The sequence below is a fragment of the Mesoplodon bidens genome (genome assembly GCF_964165515.1).
Source record: "Mesoplodon bidens genome assembly, chromosome: 6".
Taxonomy (NCBI): Eukaryota; Metazoa; Chordata; class Mammalia; order Artiodactyla; family Ziphiidae; genus Mesoplodon; species Mesoplodon bidens.
In genome coordinates, this window is record NC_138162.1 from 26648761 (window position 1) to 26669896 (window position 21136).

The following is a 21136-nucleotide window of genomic DNA, read 5'->3' on the forward strand; positions in this document are numbered from 1 at the left end:
GCAATTTTTTTGTTTTTATAGATAACTTGCCCAACTGTATATGACTTAGTAAGTAGTAGGCCTCTGGTACCAGAACAAAGGATTCTACCTTAGTAGAGGGTTGGGCCACACAGTATAGAAACAATAATACCACATATAAGTAATTACATTTTTGTTTATATACTGACCCAGTAGGGATAATTTAAACAGACTATTACATTATTCATAACGAACATTTTGTCTTTTTTTTTTTTGGCCATGCAGCACAGCATTCTGCACCTCAGTTCCCCGAACAGGGATTGAACCAGCGCCCCCTGCAGTGGAAGCGCAGAGTCTTAACCACTGGACTACCAGGGAAGTCCCCTTGAGTCATTTTTATGCAGGAACTGCGTGAGTTCTCAGTTTCTATGAGAAACCTCAATTTAAATTACTTTACTTTGACCTTCAAAATAGTACAGTTACCTGATAAAAGCTGTATACTGCTGGCGACAAGTCTGGCTCCCCCCATTTACTATGTAACCTTGGTAAATCACTCAGCCTCTCTAAGTCTTTCAGTGTCTTCATCTATAAGATGATAATATACTCCAGCTCTCTGCAAGTCCAATGTTCATTACCACCTCAGAAACTTCACACCTACTCCTCCATTTGTCTGAAACACTCTTCTTCCCTTTTTTCCCTTAAAAACTCCTACTCTTCCTTCAGGTCTTGTATCATTGCCTCAAGAGAGGACCTTTCTATGCCCCTAGACTAAGTCAGACTTATTATCTCATAGCACCCAAAACCTTCCCTTCAAAACAGTTATCCCAATAAGCAATTGTGTATTTATTGCTCTTGCCTTTCTGGGTGTGTTTGGCTCACTGCTATATCTCTAGAACCTCCCACATTGCATTCTAAAGGGCAGGCATATTAAAAAAAATGTTGTGGAAGAAATGCATAACACTATCTCAGTAGTGAAGATAACTGAAATAATACATTCAAAAAGCATGCCTAACTCCAAGTAAGCACTACGTCAACAATAGTTTTTCCCAGCAATTTGACTAGAAACCTTTTACAGGACCTTTTCCAAGAAATAACACTATTACTATGAATGGAAGTTCTGGGTGACACACTGAGCCGGAAGCAAGAGAGACAGACTTAAGTATCAGAAGGCAGGACAGAGTGGGTTGCCACAATGCCAGACAGGTGATTAATAAGAACACATATGTGAGCAGGATGATATCTTGATTCTGAGATCACCTTCTGGTTCTGCTAGGAAGCTTCATAGAGAACTTCTGCCTGACAGAAACTAATCCTGAAGCAGCAAGTAGGTACACTTGGCTGGAAAGAATACTGTAAGGAAATAAAGACCGTAAGTAGTAAAACTTTTTATTTGCAAACAGTATAATTGCCTAAGTAGAAAATCCTATGGGATCTACATAAAACTTATTAGAACTAATAAGTACCAGTGTACAAGATCATTATACAAAAATCAATTGTATTTCTATATACTAGCAACAAACAACAGAAATAAAAATTTTAGTTTTGACAAATGTACCATGGTAATGTAAAATGTCAACATTAGGGTAAACTGGGTAAGGAGTATAAGGGAACTCACCGTATTATCTTTGCAACTTCTCTGTATCTCTACATTTGTTCCAAAAATAAAAAGTTTATTTTAAAAATATCATTTACAACAGCATCAAAAAATAAATAGTGATAAATCTGACAAAGATGTGAAAGACATGTAGACTAAAACATTGCTGAAAACTGCAAAACATTGCTAAGAGAAATTGAAAAGACCTAAATAAATGGGGAGATATACAATGTTCATGAATTAGAAGATTCAATAGTGTCAAAATGACAGTTCTCCACAACGTGGTCTAAGGATTCAAAGTAATCCCAATTAAAATCCCAGCAGTCTTCCCCCTCAGCACCCCCTTTGGCTAAAAATTAACAAGCTGATTCTAAAAGTCATACAGAAATCCAAAGCAACTAGGGTAACCAAACCACTTTGAAAAAAACTGCAAAGTTGGAAGATTTACACTAATGACTTCAAGACTTATTTATAAAGCTACAGTAATCTAGAAAGTGTGGTATTGGTGTAAACATAGACAAATAAACAAATAAATCACAGACAAATATATCCAGTACAGAACAGAGACTAGAAATAAGATCCATATATATATATGGTCAGTTGATTTTAACAAAGATGCAAAGTTAGTTACTGAAGAAAGGATAGTCTTTTCAATAAATTATGTCAGAACAACTTGATAACTATTTGCAAAAAATGCATTCCAATCCATACATTGTGCCACATGTACAAACTAACTCCAAATGCATAATAGACCTAAATGTAAAACTTCACACTATAAAATGTATGAAAGAAAACATAGCAGAAAATCTTTGTGATCTTGGGTGAGGCAAAGATTTCTGAGATACAGAATTTAAAAATATAATCCATTTTGTAAAAGGATAAATTGTACTCCATCAAAATTAAGAGTATATGCCCTTCAGAAGATACTCTCAAACAAAACTGGAGATCTCACACTTCCTGATTTCAAAACTTATTACAAAGCTACAGTAATAAAAACAGTGTGGTACTGGCATAAAGATAGACATATTGACCAATGGAACACAACAGAGAGCCCAGAAATAAACCCTCACGTATATGGTCAAATGAATTTTGACAAGGATGTCAAGTCATTCAATAGGGAAAGGACAGTCCATCAACAAATGGTGTTAGAAAAGCTGAATGTCCACATGCAAAAGAACGAAATTGGATCCTTACCTTGCACCATATACGAAAATTAATTTGAAATGAGTAAAGACCTAAAATACCACCTAAATGATTAATACTCTAAAAAGAAAATAGGGGAGAAAAGATTCATGACATTGGATTCGCAATAATTTCGTAGATATGACACCAAAAGCAAAGGCAACAAATGTAAAACCAGATTAACTGGACGTCACAATTTAAAACTTCTGTGCAAAGGACATAATCAACAGAGTGAAAAGGCACCCTATGGAATGGAAGAAAATATTTATAAATCCTATTATCTGATAAAGGGTTAATGTCTAGAATATACAAAGAACACCTACAGCTCAACAACAAAAAATAAACGGATTAAAAAATGAGCAAAGGATTCAAACAGATTTTTCACCAAAGAAGGTATACAAATGGCCAAGAAGCACATGAAAAGATGCTCAACACTACTAATCACTAGGGAAATGCAAATCAAAACCAGGATGAAATATCACTTCACACCCTTTAGGATGGCCGTTATCTCAAAAACAGAAAATAAGTGTTGGCAAGGATGTGGAGAAATCAGAACCCTTGTGCACTGCTGGCAGGAATATAAAAATTAGTACAGCTGCTTTGGAAAGCAGTATTGTGATTCCTCAAAAATTAAAAAATAGAACTATCATATGGTCCAGCAATTCCACTTCTGGGTATATATCTGAAGGAAATGAAAACAGTATGTTGAAGAGATATCTGCACCCCTATGTTCACAGCAGCATTATTTACAATAGCTAGGACATGGAAACAACCTAAGTGTCCATCGATGGATAAATGGATAAAGAAGTTGTAGGATAGCCATACAACAGAATATCATTCAGCCATCACATGGAAGGAAATTCTGACACACGCGACAACATGGAAGTACCTTCAGGACATTATGCTAAGTGAAATAAGCCTGCCACAAAAAGAAAATGCTGTATGATTCCACTTTTTACCAGGTATCTAGAATAGTCAAACTCATAGAAAAATAAAGAGGAATGGTGGTTACCAGGAACTAGGGGGAGGGGGAAATAGGGAGTTGTTTAATGAGTATAGCATTTAAGTTTCACAAGATGAAGTTCTGGGGACTGGTTGTACAGCAGTGTGAATATACTTAATGTTACTGAACTGTACAATTAAAAATGGTAAAGATGGTAAATTTTATGCTCTGTGTATTTTAGCACAATTAAAGACACTCTTAAGAGAGTAAAATGGGAGAAAAAGATCTGCAAATTACACGTGTAAAAGAGAACTTGTATAAAGAGTTCTCAAAACCCAGTAAGAATTTATTATAAGAAATTATTACACCTGTTAATAATTTAAAAGATATGCTAAATTAAAAAGACTGACCATACCAAATGTTGGCAAGAATATGGAACAACTTGAACACTCATACACTGCTAGTAGATGTGTAAAATAATACAAGTACTTTGGAAAACAGTTTGGCAGTTTCTTAAAAAGTTAAATATACACCTACCATAAGACCCATATATTTCACACCTAGGTATTCGCCCTGGATAAATGAAAGCATGTGTACAAAGAGTCGTACCTGAATGGTCATAGCAGCTTTATTTATAATAGCCCAAAAATGGAAACAACCCAAATGTCTGTCAACAGGTGAATAGTTAAACAAATTATAGTATACAGCCATACAATGGCATGCCACTCAATAATAAAAATGAATAATACATGTAACCATCTCAAAATAACCATGCTGAGTCAAGAACAACAACAACAACACACACACACATACACACACACAGAACACTAACTTTCATTAGTAAAAAACTAATTTTGTAGATATCTCTGGTGGATCAAAAAACATCTTAACTATGGTTATTTACTCCCATAAAAAGAGAACTTAATTACTAGCAATGATGTCAGATTTATCTCATATGTTAATATGTTTAGAAGTAGAATAAATGATATGTATTGTTCAACAGTAGTTAATTTTTCTTTCTGATAACTGTAAGCTTGAAAGCATAATTTCAGATCTTATACTCCAAATTCAGTGAAAGTAGGCACTGTTGTCTGTACTGTAATGTCTAATTAAATACATAAAGAATAGAAAAATCTGAAATGAGAGTCCACACCAAAAACATCATGTTCTCTGTCAGTGAAAGGTGGGAGGAAAGATCCAGAAAGCAGTGTGGAAATGCAGGCCATGCTTGTACTGACAACCTTTTATTGCTCCCTTCATCGTATCTAGTTATGAACCACGGCAGACAGAAATGTGGGGTATGGCTTATAAGATTTTGAAATGCTCTGCTGTTAGCCGTTTCTGGGATTTTTTTACCAGAAAATCCCCAAAACGTTTGTTGAATTGAATAGAAAAGAAGCAAATAGGTCTAGGAAGGCATTTGGTCAGGAGGATTCTGGATTCTAAGCCTGCCATGACTAGATAGTAGGCTGTATGACATTGGCTAAGCCACTTTATTTCCATTTCCTCATCAGCAAAGTGAAAAGTTAGTGTATACACATACACACACACACACACACACAGAGAAATTCTACTTGTCAGGTGAAATGTAAAGGATAGGAAATTTGCACAATGGGAGTGTTCCATAATTCAGGACAACTTATCAATAACTCAATGCAACAAGCTTTCATTTTTTTATTTTTTTTTAATTGGAGTAAAATTGCTTTACAATGTTGTGTTGGTTTCTACTGTACAATGAAGTGAATCAGCTATATGTATACCTATATCCCCTCCCTCTTGGACCTCCCTCCCACTGCCCTCCATCCCACCCATCTAGGTCGTCACAGAGCACCAAGCTGAGCTCCCTGTGCTATACAGTGGGTTCCCACTAGCTATCTATTTTACACATGGTAGTGTATTTATGTAAAACCTAATCTCCCAATTTGTTCCACCCTCCCCTTCCCACCCTGTGTCCACATGTCAGTTCTCTACATCTATGTCTCTATTCCTGCCTTACAAATAGGTTCATCTGTACCATTTTCCTAGATTCCACATATATGCGTTAATATATGATATTTGTTTTTCTCTTTCTGGCTTACTTCACTCTGTATGACAGACTCTAGGTCCATCCACATCTCTATAAATGCCCCAATTTTGTTCCTTTTTATGGCTGAGTAATATTCCATTGTATATATGTTACCACATCTTCTTTATCCATTCATCTATCATTTGACATTTAGGTTGTTTCCATGTCCTGGCTATTGTAAATAGTGCTGCAATGAACACTGGAGTACATGTGTCCTTTTGAATTATGGTTTTCTCAGGGTATATGCTCAGTAGTGGGATTACTGGGTCAAATGGTAGTTCTATTTTTAGTTTTTAAGGAACTTCCATACTGTTCTCCACAGTGGCTGTATCAATTTACATTCCCACCAACAGTGCAAAAGGGTTCCCTTTTCTCCACACCCTCCCCAGCATTTATTGTTTGTAGATTTTTTGATGATGGCCATTCTGACTGGTGTGAGGTAATACCTCATTGTAGTTTTGACTTGCATTTCTCTAATAATTAGTGATGTTGAACATCTTTTCATGTGCCTCTTGGCCATCTGTATGTCACACACACACATGCACACACACACACACACACAGAAATTCTACTTGTCAGGTGATACATAAAGGATAGGAAATTTGCACAATGGGAGTGTTCTGTAATTCAGGGCAACTTACCAATAACTCATTGCAACAAATTTTTAATCAGTAACTACAGCAAATTTTACCTCAAAGACAGTCTAAGACAATCTTAGTATAATCTTTTAAACAAAAGAAACCACCCCAAAATCTGAGATTGTTTTATCTGAAATGACTACAAATAGTATTTTTGCATGATTCTAAAACTAACAGAAATCCTTTTCTTTCCTAAAACTGTATTTCAATTTTATTTATTGATTTTGGTATTTGCTTTGGTAGAAAACCAAAATGATTTACTACCTATACGCTTGCCCTACTATATTTTAATGAAAAAAAAATTTTTTAATCCCTCACACAGGCAAAATGGAAAGTAGTGTTGTAAATACATAAAGATGAAATATTAACATTTTAACCAAGGTCACTAGAACATTTTGGCTTGCTCTCTACTTAAAACAGAGCATTAGAAAAAAAAAAAAAAAGTGTGTGTGTGTGTGTGTGTGTGTGTAGGAGAGGTGGGGACAGGACAGTTTCTTCCAGACTTCCTATAAGGTACTTACAGTGCTGATCACAATCAACTCTGGCAAACACTACTTGATTTTCATTTGGATATTCTTCCTTAATGACATTGGAAGCTTCCTCAAAAATTGGGTGCAACATCTGGCTGAAACGACACCTATGCACAGAGGAGGATACCAATTAAAACTGAAAATCAGAAGCAATAAAATTCTATTGATATTTCTGTTGTTATCCATTCATATTTAGCATATAATAATAAACAGAATTAACAATCACACTGTTAATTCAGGAATCCTGATGTCATTCATTGGAGAGGAAAACAATTTTGAATTCAAAGACTATTCCATTTCAAAGATCGGACAAATAATTTAAAGATTCTGGTTTTTTTCACTGGAAGAAAATGGCCAATATTATGGAGCACAAAGCTAAGGACCTCTCACAGTGGCAATGAAACAAGTCTGAAATAAGCCCTCTAAGATGTATCTACTTGGACTTGTAACTACTAAGACTCAGGCATTTATGAAGGAAATTAGTTTTCTCCAAATAATGAACATATTTTTAGGCTACAAAATCTTTAAAATCGTAAGTTTATTGCAAATATTAGACTGATTCACCTGACAAGTTCAGTAAAATCTCATAGGCAAGTTAGCATACTAAATAAATAAGTTTTATAAAAATGATATATGGGGGCTTCCCTGGTGGCACAGTGGTTGAGAGTCCGCCTGCCGATGCAGGGGACACAGGTTCGTGCCCTGGTCCAGGAGGATCCCACATGCCACGGAGCGGCTGGGCCCGTGAGCCATGGCCGCTGAGCCTGCGCGTCCGGAGCCTGTGCTCCGCAACAGGAGAGGCCACAACAGTGAGAGGTCCGCGTACCGCCAAAAAAAAAAAAAAAAAAAAGATATATGGTATAGAGTGAATTTCCCCCTCAAAATTTACCTCTGGTTAAAATGGGCTTTTGTATCTATAAACTATTAAATATACTAAGTTCAGGAGCAAAATTTTTTAATCCCCAAATGAGACTTTCCTGTCCATGTTTCCTCTGTCTGTTTTTGTTTTGCTTTTACTTTTAAAAGGGGGCACAAACCCCATAATATTCCAGAAACTTGATACCTCTAATTCTGACTGCCCCTTAATCAGGCCAACCACTTCACAAATATATTCTATGGGTCATTAAAGGGACCTGATAAGAAAGAGAAGAATAAGAATCAGCACACAAGCAGCTGCGCTAGAATGGTCATTCTCATATGAAAAAGGTATGCAGTATTTGTTAACAACAACAACAACAAAACTATAATTGCTACTATTGCTTCCTGAGCCCTTTGCCATCAAGAAATTTTCTTAAATGAAGCCTGTGAGCTCTTTAATCCACATGTGATTAGGTCATACATATTAACTATAATTCAACAAAAATATTATTAAAGCCTGTGAAAGGAAAACAAACTTTATGCTTCTTCCCTATTTCTTTCTGTATGTAACTCTTCTAGCCCACTCACCTGACTTCCTAAGGAGATGTCCTAGAATATACCAAGGAGACACAATCTGTATCTTCAATCTCTCGCTTTCAAGTGGCTCTTTCCTCTTTTAGCATTCTTAAATCTCTCCCATCTGGGATAGGTGGGTGAGGTCTGTGGATATCAGGGACCGTGTCTTATTTGACTACATATTCTAATAAGCATTTCAGTAGATGTCTGTTAAATGAATAAACTGATAGACTGGAGGAACTGGAGAGGCTAGGACCACAGGTTTGTGGGTTCTTACAGTTTGCTGAAGATAGCGTTCTAGAGGGCCAGGGAGGCAAGGGGTAAGGACTGATTAATGGTTTCTTGAAGAATTAGGATATGGCCTAGTAAAGAATCAGTGGACAGGCTCCTGGCTTATGGGCAAGGTAAAGACAGATATTAACGGCTCCTTTCTGGATTGTCCAGTTTGCTGCCCAGTAAGCACTTAAGCACAGATTCATGTTTAAAATAGGATCAGTTTTAATACCAAAATGTGAAAGGGGAAGATGAAATAAAAATTCAATTGCAATATTACTGTACCTTCATACATATGGAAAGTTACATTTATAAAAGTAACACAACCAAAGAAAATAGATCTATTAACAGGGCCTTAAGGGTCATCAGAATCCAATCTCCAATCTAGTACTTGAATCGACCCTTTACAAATCAACCAAATGGGTAAAAGTCTCTGCAGGGACAATTTAGGGGCACCTGCTAATAGTATAACCTAGTGGGGAAAAAAATAAGCTTTGGAGTCAGACATACCTGAGTTTAAATCCCAGTTCCACCACTTACTAGCCATCTGACCTTTCTGAGCCTCAATTTCCTCAACCTAAAATGGAAATTATAATACCTACCTTCAGGGTAGTTCTGAGCATTAAAAGCAATATATGTAAAGAGTCTGGCACATAACAGCATTATTAAGTTCCTATTATGGTTTATTGTCCTCTCAGGTATATTTTTAGGCAGTTCTATTAGAGAATTCTTCCTTAAACTGTGCCACATCCATAACTTCCAGAGGGAACTCAGAATCCAGCCTTTGAGGCCACACAGTGTAAGTCTATGTCCTATGGCCAGTTACCCAAGTTTTTTCAGTTGAATAAAAGAGTATTAATTTATGAACAATTCCAGGTATTCTTTGGTAATATGTTTCTCAAATAACTGCAGTTATTCCACATTTCCAATTCACTTTTTGCAAGAAGGTCAGTGGCATGTTCTATTTCTTTTTCTTATAACACACAAAATCCCTCCATCAAAATAACTGCATTCTAGTTTTAACTCTGCCATAATCTAGTCAGGTGACTGTGGGGAAATACTTTACTCCTCTGGATCTCAGTTTTATCTTTAAAGTGGACTGAATTAAATAATCTTCTACCAAATGTTGTGGCTAATGTTACATCTGGATAATCCTAATTTACCTTGGAAAATGCTTCCTTTTGTTGTACATTTTATAAATGGTATTTTCTCTGTATATCTTCAACATTTTACTGAAGTTCTTCAAATACAGATACTATATATCATTCATCCAGTAAATATTTATTTGTTAATAAATATAATAAATAAATTAATAATATAATAATATAATAATTATATAAATAAATAATATAATAAATAAAAATAAATATTTATTTATTATGTTAATACTTATCTGCCAAGTATTATGCAAAGTGCTTGGGGATTCATGTTGAAAAAAGAGATACAGTACCTTTTCACAAAGCTACTAATACAGTAGGGAAGTACCAACTAAACCACAGCATACAAGTGTTATGACTGGGTAAGTATGTAGTGTTATGAGAAGATATAAAAAGGGTTCCTAACCTGACTTAAGAGTAGGGGTAGGGGTACTGATGTAGGAAGGTGACCTGGAGAAAGTGGCATCTAATCCAAGACTTGAAAGATGATTCAGACTTAAGGAAGTAAACAAGTGGGTAAGAGAAGAGAGATCCATTCAGACAGAGAAAATACCATGACTAAAGGTCCAACGATGAAAGAATACAGAATATTACATAAACTGAAAGACATTCAGTATAACAGAACAAAATGTGGGAGTGGAGAGAGGCAAGAGATACAGCTGCAGAGGAAGGAAGGGACCAGGTCATCAGGGGCCTCCTAGGCAAAGGTAACAGAAAACATTTAAGGGTTTTAAGATGAGATGTAAACTAATCCAATTTGCACTTTAGGAAACATACTCCGGCTTACTTTGTAGTGAACAGAATGGAGACACAAAGGACTAGAAGCACAGGAAGTAAACTAGGAGACTGTCACAGGAATCTAGGTAAATTGCAGTACTGTGGCCTGAAGTAGGGTAGTGGCATCTACTAGGTAGTAAGCCTAAAAGGGTCATATAAGATACAGATTGTCTAGGAATAAGGATCATGTGAGTGTTTCAAACTTCTCTCCAGCTGAAGCTCCCTTCTTCCTATCCCCATGCCACATTCTTTAACGTCTGCTATATATTATGCCCTTGTAGATGCTGGGAATACTAAGTAAGACATCTCTGCTCTCAAACTCTGTTTGCTAGAGCACAAAGATGAAAGACAAAACAAAACAAACAAACAAATAAAATGGTTCCAATGAACCTAGGGGCAAGGACAGGAATAAAGACCCAGACATAGAGAATGGACTTGAGGACACGGGGAGGGGGAAGGGTAAGCTGTGACAAAGTGAGAGAGTAGCATTGACATATATACACTACCAAATGTAAAATAGGTAGCTAGTGGGAAGCAGCCACATAGCACAGGGACATCAGCTCGGTGCTTTGTGACCACCTAGAGGAGTGGGATAGGGAGGGTGGGAGGGAGACGCAAGAGGGAGGAGATATGGGGATATATGTATATGTATAGCTGATTCACTTTGTTATACAGCAGCAACTAACACACCATTGTAAAGCAATTATACTCCAATAAAGATGTTAAAAAAAAACACAATGTAGCAAGAAAAGAATGTGGTACATAGGGAACTATATGAACACATAAGACAGAATCCAATTCAGACAGGGAAAGGAGTAAAGGCTTCCTAGAAGTAGTAGGTAGTAGTAGATGGTATATGTTATAAAATGTCAAGATTATTTTTTCTTCTAAACTTGCCACACCCACATCCTCACCTCCAAACACTGCCTTACTCCTCAGTCAGGAAAAATAGAGAATTGCAATACGTAATTGTGTGTGTGTGTGTGTGTGTGTGAGAGAGAGAGAGAGAGAGAGAGAGAGAGAGAGAGAGAGAGAGAAAGAGGGAGAGACAGAGAGATCTGAGTTTTTATGTTACCTGCTTTTATTTTAAAGTGTGGGATAATGGAATCAGGTATATTTTCTCTCAAGACAAATGCTCACCAAATTGAGCTGTTTCATCTTTGAATGAACCTTAATTGATTTTTGTATATGGAATATTGTCTCACAAAAAAAGAGGCTTCCCCACTTACTCCTTTCTAGCAAAGAAAAATCACCTCTAGAAAGTTTAAAAAAAACTTAATGACGCACTCCCCCCCGCCAAAAAAATAAAATATTACTTACCAATCAGCATAAAAATTTACTAAAGCAACATCAGCATTGTCTGAAATTGAAAAACAAAACCAAATAACCTAAGTTACTCGTGCCTACATAATTATGACATAATTAAAGATATGGTTTTCATCATGGTCTTTTTTCCATTCTTAAAGGCTCACTAAAAATACACAGTAACTTATCTCTCACTCAGAAACCCATACAGAGAGTCATGGACAGCTTATATAATTTGTGGGAGTCCCTGTTCCTTTTCTCTGTATCGTCCTCCATCTTAATACCTCCACTGAATGAATATAAAATAAACAGAGAATCAAACCCAGATCAGGCAAGTAAGCTACTAAATAGCCTACTCTCATAAAAAGTGAAGTGGAGTGATTTGGATTTTAATAATCCATTTTTTGACCTTTCATATTCATGAATAACCGAGTTTTGCAAATAAAATCCTATTTCAGAGAACAGACTTGTATAACTAATCTATTTCTAAAACTCAGATGCCACCTAGTTGCAACAAGTAATCTACAAATAACAGTGTTGCATAAGATGTACCTTTTCTGGTTCCTACCCATTTAACAGTTATTCTCTGTTGTAAAATATAACAGTATTATTTGCATATCCGGATGTGAAGACATGAGAAAGATATATCTGTTCCTTTTGCCTAAACCTAACAAAGAGAAACTTAAATAAACTCAAGTACTCAGTACTCACACACACACACACACACACACACACACACAGAAACCATACCCACAAAGATATTCTAGAATTTGAAAGATAAAAGGAGTGAAGATGATTTGCAAGTTTCAATTCTCTTTTCCTTTGTTTACCTTCAAAGCACTTTTTATCTACTTGCTATTTACTCTAAAGCAGTGTGGTTCACAAACTGTGATCCCTGGGACCAGAAGCACCAGCATCATGCTGGAACTTGTAGAAATGCAAATTCTTAGGCGGGGTCTAGCAATTCCTATCAGAAACTGGGGGCAGGCCTAGCAATACTGACAATAAGTCCTCCTGGTGACACTGATACAGGCTAAGGTTTATAGCACTATTTCTCTAAAGAGATCCCATAATATGGGAATAGACTTTCTAGCATTTAAAACCAGTTCCAAGAACACAAAACAATATATGATGGTCAATGAATAACTCCTTTTAACTCTTACTATTTTTAGTTTTGCTCAAACCAGTGGGTGAAATGGAATGCTTAAAAAAAAAAAGACATTATTTATCCACACTACATTTTCTTAAAACTCCTAAGTTGTGATTTTTCTATCAACCACGTCTTCACCTTCCCTCTACTACTTTTAAAAACAAGAAATGTTTTCCCCCAAGTTAACTGTATCTACAATCACATTGTCAGCAAACAAGCAAAACACTTATTGAACTTAATTGGACCAATGACAATAAAAGAGATCAGAGTAGGTGATTTAGTTAAAAGCTAAAAAAAAAAGACAAAAAAAAATTGTAGGCTGTGTCCTAAGGTCATTAACATGAAATACTGCACAGTGGAAACTGCTGGCCTCTAAGCAACAAAATACTCTGAATTGTTAAGAGTGGTATTCATGACAAGGCAAAGAAACAAAACAAGACTGAAAGCTTACTTGTAACACAGGAAAGTAGACTTACGCATTTTAAGAAACTTTACTAAAAACTAAAACCAAAAATGCTTAGTTAATTCCCTATACCATGGAATTAATCAGAATGCTGGCTCCTCAATTGTTCTAGATAACTGAGATTTTATTTTGTTTTTGTATATAAACTAACTCTTTAGAGAGAAGAAAGTATACTTTAAAAATATCAAGGTACTTACTTAAAATGTCATCTATATTCTCTGTATCAAGACTTGTTATTTCAGTTGTTACAGGGGTAAGAACCCAAGTTACCTGGAAATTTAAAAAATGTGAAATTAATAAATGTTTCCACAAAAGGCAAATAATGCTGAAAGTCTAAAAAGAAAAAGAAAATTTATGAATTAAGTTGGTTCCACTATTTAAAAAATTATCCATCAGTTGGTTTTAATCTTTATTATCTATTCTAACCCTTCACAAGATCAGTGAAGTAGAAGTACAATTTCTCAAGCCTAGAAACTGGTTCAATAGATTTCCTATACTTCTAAATACATAATTAAAAATGTACTCACTGTTTTAAATTAATATTCTCAACAAATTTATCTCTGGTGCCACAAGAAAAATTTTGCCAGATTATTAACAGTTTTGAAAGAATATAAAACCAAAAGCTAAGTCTGCTGATTCTATCCCACCATGTCTCTAAGACAGAACAAAATAATAAAAAGAACAATTCAAGAAAGACTTTTCAAATTGTTAACCAAAAGCCCTTCTTGTCTGGTCTTCACTTACAGGTGGTAACGATGTGTTAGGTGAGAGGTTATTAAAAAGAGAGTTAAGAGCAGTAAAGTGCATCCACTTTAACGTGTCTAAAACGCTAAGTTCAATTTTATCAAAACCTTAGTGTTTCTTAGTGTTCAAAGAAAATCTCAGCTTGCCATCTGCAAAACAAAGAAAAGGCACGATTTTAAACTAAACTAACAACTGCTTACTTATTTTAAAAAGTAATATTTAGTGTATTTTATTTTTAGGTTCCATCTTTAATACAGTATGTGTTTTTTTGTGGGTTTTTGTTTTTTCTGCACTCAGAAAGTTTATTGTCTAATGGAGAAACAAGCATTAAGTTACAACAACAAAATCAAATAAATCGTGTATTGTCTCTAATGCAAAGTAGTTTGATAATATCTAATACAATAAGTGAAAGAGAGATGTTTCAGCATCGTATTTGGTGGGACTGGTGAACAAGGCCATGAAAAATAAAATCAAGCAAGGAATGAATACATACAAAATCAGCATAGAGGATAAAGGTAGAAGCGCAAGTATTTAATTTCAAAAAGAGACACACATCTGCTTTGGCAGCAAGCTATAAGGAAAGGTTTGAAACTTACATTTGGCCCAAAAGTATAAACAGGATTACCCATGTTGATGTTGCTATTTGTTTTTTGTTTTTTTAAATTTTTATTGGACTATAGTTGATTTACAATGTTGTGTTAGTTTCAGGTGTACAGCAAAGTAAATCAGTTATACATATACATATATTCACTCTTTTTTAGATTCTTTTTCCATATAGGTCATTTCAGAGTACTGAGTAGAGTTATGCAGTAGGTCCTTATTAGTTATCTATTTTTTCGTTTCTCTCTCTCTTTTTTTGGCCATACCTCAGAGCACGCAGGATCTTAGTTCCCCCACCAGGGATAGAACCCATGCCCCCTGCAGTGGAAGCGTGGCATCCTAACCACTGAACCGCCAGGAAATTCCCTAGGTTTCTATTTTGTATATAGTAGTGTGTATATGTCAATCCCAATCTCTCAATTTATCCCCCACTACCCGGTAACCATAAGTTTGTTTTCTACATCTGTGACTCTTTTTCTGTTTTGTAAATAAGTTCATTTGTACCATTTTTTTTGTTCCACATATAAGCAATATCATATGATATTTGTCTTTCTCTGTCTGACTTACTATACTGAGTGTGACAATCTCTAGGTCCATCCATGTTGCCGCAAATGGCATTATTTTGTTCTTTTTTTATGGCTGAGTAATATTCCATTGTATGTATGTACCACATCTTCTTTATTCATTCCTCTGTTGATGGACATTTAGGTTGCGCCCATTTGATGCCTGGACAGTTTTTTGCTCAATCTCGTTTATGTATGGAAGCCCATTCGCTGAACCACTGCTCTTTATCAAGTGACAATTAACATTAGGCCCCGATCAAGGTACTGAAGACACTCCTCTGCCCACTCATTTCATGGACACTTTTGGTACTCACAACAGTTACAACTCAAAATTGTATAATTCACCAACAATTCAATTTCTGAATAGTATAAAGAGACATGTTGATGCTGGTAGGTAAATAAGCCCATCTAATTATTTGAAATATTGCTATAAATTCATTCTTTTCTTAGAAAAAACCTAAGAATAATACCAGTCTTATTTTCAAGTTACCATAATAGTGTAGCCAATAGCTGACATTATTTCTGTTAGCAACCAGTAAATTATACTCTCCTAAAAGTAAGCTAGATAACTTAAAATCCCTGAATATTTTACTTCTATAACTAATTTCATTATTTTCAATACCTCAAAAATCAACTGGAAAGATCAGACTTCCCTCACTAGTCATTACTTACTACCCATACCTCAATTAACAGATCCTTCCCACATCAGTGTATGACCAGCTCTAGACAACTGTATAAACTGTCAGAAGATAAACTGAAGCGTATTAAGATGTTTAAGGGTTTATATGAGCAGAAATCAATTTGAAGCACACAGCATCCAATCTAGCAGATAGAAAGGAGCTCCAAGGAGCTGTACAAAATATCAGACTTTTATAGGCAGAGGGGAGCAGGAACAAGGACGTTATACTAGGCAAAAAAATTGGATTGGTTATTGCAAAGTTAATTTCCTTTAGAAGATGGCAGGGGTCTATCTGGCAGATTACCTAACATGTGCTGATCAGGAGACTCCTGATTGACTGCTTTAGATTCCATTTCTGGAAGAGCCTAAACTGTAAGTTAAGCCTCAGTTTGGTGATGTGGGGCTTAGCATAAGCAACTCCATTTGGGGCCTGTTGTCTTGTTTCTAACAATTATATTGATAAAGGAAGATTTTAGAGTGGATTGTACGCTGAAGAAAAATTCAAGAAGACCACATAAAAATAAAGCAACAAAGTTGGTCAATATCAAACTCAAGTCATTAAATAACTTAGTCATTTACAATGTCTGCTAGGTACTGAGGGCACAAATGCACAAGGCATAGCGTTCATGCTCTATCTCAAGGAGCTCAAACTAGTGGTGGTGGTAAGGAGGGGAGAAAAAAGTGATAAATACAGATATGATCGTGGCCTTCAGCTGTATAATCTAAGGAAGCCCATTTTTGAAGAGTTACTTACTGCCTATCAAAATACACGTTTCCAGGGAAGTATATTCTAAATGTAATTGCTTTTTACATGTTAGATAATGACAAAAATGAGGCACAATCAATTTGGCTGTATTAAACATAACCATTACGTAAGAAACATTGTGCTAATAAGCATGCAACTGGTAAGAAGAATTCTGTTAACAGCTGTGTTTAAGAGGGCCCAAAGCAAGAAAACTGTCTCTGACCCAATAATTTCTCCTCCCTGTAGGGTGTAAAAGAGGCAATTTATCATTAACATTTCTATTAATATGCAGTATGAAAGGAAAGACAAGTTGTTTATTTGAATTGTTAGCAAGCTCCACTAGTCTGACAAATCGTTTCTTTTCATGTCAGCCCCGGGCAGAAACAATATTCTCCTGGGGAAACACCTTTATGTGTCAAATGCTATAGTGCTTAAGTAAAATAAAGACAAGTAGCTCTAAACCAGGAAAGGAGGAGGGAAATCATTTAATTTTTAAATTTAGACTTGAAGTAAACTTTTAATTTTTTTTTAAAGAAACAACAAAAACCTACACAGAAATTTTCCGTAGATCTTAATAGTCATGGAGAATTTAGCCTCTAATGATGGAATATTACAACATATGTAAATATACAGACATAAACTTATGAAATATTTTACAAACTGTTCACTCTCTTCAGTTCATTAGCTCATTTTCTTGCCAAGAAAACCGAGAAGCATCTCCAATAATCTTCTATAATTCATTAGATAATTCCTTCCACATGCATTTATTGTACAAAATGTTAAACATTTCAGTCTGAGACATGTCTACTGATATGATCTTATATAAAAGGCACATAGTAAATAGTAAACACTGCACCCAAATTCATTAAGAAACAAATAAAGTGAAAGGCTAGCTTTAAATAGGAGCTTCTTCAGACTCAGCAGATATAGAGAACAAACTAGTGGCTACCAGTGGGGGGGCCTGGGGGGTAGGCAGGGCAATATAGGGGTGGGGGAGTGGGAGGTACAAGCTATTGGGTGTAAGATAGGCTCAAGGACGTACTGTACAACACAGGGAATATACCCAGTATTTTGTAGTAGCTGTAAATGGAAAGTAACCTTTAAAATTGTATAAATTTTTTTTAATTTAATAAATAAATAGGAGCTTCTTTAGCAAGTAAAGTATATTTTCTTCCATTAGATGGTTTTTAAACATTGAGATATCTTTGGGAACTAAAAAAGCTTTCCTTTCCTTTAATTTCCCTGTATCCTTCATGACCACCTAACTGGCTGGTGATGCCAGTGCACTAGCTGTATTTCCACAGCATTTTTTAAGCCACCCAGTAGCCAGCTGCTTTTCCCAAAATATGCCCCACAATTTTTCTGCTTCCTTCTCTGTGCATACATGGTCTCCTCTTTGTGGAATGTCCTCTTCTCCACTACTGCATAATCAATCCTTCAAGGATTGATTCCCTCTTCCAGGATGCCTTATCTGGTTTTCCTGGTAGAAAATGCCTTTTCTTTCCCAAAAGCCAACCTACTCCATGAGGATAGAAAAAGGAAAAATGTAGGTTAGGGAAGTGGGAGTTACTGCAAAATCAAAATTCTCTCTAAATTAGACATCAGTTTGAAACAAGATACAATGAAAAGTTGGTTACATGATTTTTAAAAAAAGTATTTTAGAAATAAATCTTGGGAAGATTTTTTACTATGCACTCTCTCTCAATGTTAGGTCAAACTTTAATTGTTACAATATTAACACATAAACATGCTATAATACGAACACATATAAAATGCTCTGGCATTCACTGCTAGGCCCCAGTGCTATTCCTCTTTTGAAAAAAACATTAGTTGAACAAGACACCAACCTAACAGGATCTTTAGAAGTACGAACTAACATCAATAATAACACATATTGGAAGCGAGTTATTAAAGCTCTCAGCATAATTTTTAAAATAAATAAATACATTTTCCTGGTACATTAAGACCATTCGAGTAGTTACCATTTTTTTTTTTTTTTTTTTTTTTTTTTTTTTTTTGCGGTAGGCGGGCCTCTCACTGTTGTGGCCTCTCCCCCTGCAGAGCACAGGCTCCGGACGCGCAGGCTCAGCAGCCATGGCTCACGGGCCTAGCCGCTCCGCGGCATGTGGGATCTTCCCAGACCGGGGCACGAACCCGTGTCCCCTGCATCGGCAGGCGGACTCTCAACCACTGCGCCACCAGGGAAGCCCGAGTAGTTACCATTTGAATATACCCTTAAAGGGGAGTACTATGACACTCTCTGAATCAATATCTCCCTTCAATCCAACCTGCCCACAGAGTCCGGACTAGTCTTTTCCAATGCTGCTTTGCATATATTGATTCCTCTGCCCCTAACAAAACTCCAAGTGTTTTTCGCTGTCTACAGTATAAAAGCCTAACTCCTTAGCCTGCATTTAGGACCACTCACAAACTAGCCCACACTTGCCTTCCTAAATCACATGGTACTGCTCCCCGTCCATATTCTATACTCCAACTAACAAGAACTATAGTTAGAGTAACCATACTTTCTAGTTGGCCATATACTTACTCTAGCTTGCTTGAGACAAACCCAGGATATGCCTGTTGCCCTGGAATATTATTAATAGCACCACTCTCTTTCAAAAGGGTCCCAGTTTGGGCAATAAATTATATATATGGTCATCCTATTTGCAGTAGACTCTTGGCAACTGAGAGGAACCATAACAATCTCTTCACAAATTCTAAATTATTAATAAGCATATAGTGTCCTCCCATATAACATGTGGTAAAATGAGAATGGAATGAGAATGAATAGAGAAAAATAAAGATGGACCAAGATATGAATGCTAAGCTACACCAATCACTAGCCTCAGTCATTGACTTGAAACATTAGGCTCTTAGGAAGGGAATAAAATCAGTAACTCAGAAAAATTACTACATGACCCTTCAAGGGTCACTCACAAATGGTCCAAATCCTCTAAGTTACAAATCCAAGAGCAAGGGGTCTTAGTACTTGCAATTCCTAAAATGTGTCATCTTAGTCTCTTGCCTCCATACTTGGCTCATGTAGTTTCCTCTGCTTGAAACAGCTAGGAAAGCTTATCTAGTTTTCAAGACCCAATTCAAATGCTATCTTTTCTATGAAGCCTTTCCTGATGGTCCCAGACAAGAGTGATTAACTTCTCTCTCTGAACCTCCAGAGCACTTTCTTAGGGTGTTAACATATTATTTTTCACACAGATTATTTGTGCCATCTTACCTCCTCTAGGAGACTCTGAGTACCTTGAAAGTAAGAGACTGTTCCTTATTCAATTTTGTACCCCACATATCACCTACTACAGTACCCTACCAGTACACAATGAGCACTCAAATATGTACTAGGTGAATGAATGGGTGGATTATGGTAATAAACTAAGAATTTAGAGGGAGGGTGTTAGAAGTAAGAAATAGGGGAAAGGGGTTCAGAAATGGGAATAGTCAATAAATATTTTTTACATGTTTGAGGAAAATAAGGTTATCAATAGGAATGAAGTCTGTATTAAAATTTGTTTTTAATAATGTAACAATGAAAAGCACAATACTAGGTGATGATTCATAGACTCAGATTTAGAGGGAATCTCAGAAGTGATCTTCCCACCCACTGCAGAAACCCCTCTATATTGCTGTCTAAGAGCCGTCACGAATTCCCAGCAATACCTTCTTCCAGTTCCCCCAGCTATTCCTTGGCATGACTTCCAGACATTTCAGCACATAGAATACCCTCATTTAAAAATAGCCATGCTACGTTAGTGGATAAAAATCCAATACGTCTTGTATTGTTCCACTGTAAGGTTGTTAATTCAGTCATGAAAATAAATGATTTCAGACTTTCAGGACCAGAAGCTAATAAAGTACCAGGAAGAAGAGGTTATTAAATATGATTTCTGATAGCAAGATTTACAGTCACAAAAGCATTTGCTAGGCCTTACTTTAAGTGTTTTATTAGAATATCTTAGTATAAATGAGTTTAGAAAACAGAAAGTATTTCCAGTGAGTTTGTTTGTTTTAAAACTCAATACTTAAAACCTTGCATTCAAATGGTGGTCCCTGAACCAGCAGCACTGGCATCACCTAGGCGTCTGTGAGAAATGCAGGCCCCACCCCAGACCTACTGAAACAGAATCTCCATTTTTATAAGATCCCCAAGTGATTCCTATGCATATTAAGTACCACTGCCTTAGAGAACAAAACTCTTGACTCTACAAGCATGTAAATTCATTTTAAACTTTGTACAATGTTTTTGGTCCTCAAATATGAATACAGTAATACTCATTCGTGAGAATTCTGTATTGAGATGCGTAATACTATGATTTTAGAA

General features: G+C 36.0%; 1 protein-coding gene across 1 annotated transcript in view; it reads right to left on the reverse strand.

The window, feature by feature from the left end:
* The window catches only part of ERP44 (endoplasmic reticulum protein 44), an 87737-nt gene that overhangs the window by 41674 nt on the left and 24927 nt on the right, over positions 1 to 21136 (reverse strand). The window contains exons 2-4 of the mRNA XM_081236946.1: positions 13667 to 13739; positions 11872 to 11911; positions 6902 to 7017 (exon numbers count right to left, since the gene is read on the reverse strand). Coding sequence (XP_081093072.1) covers positions 6902 to 7017; positions 11872 to 11911; positions 13667 to 13739 — 229 coding nt within the window. The remainder of the gene's footprint in view (positions 1 to 6901; positions 7018 to 11871; positions 11912 to 13666; positions 13740 to 21136) is intronic.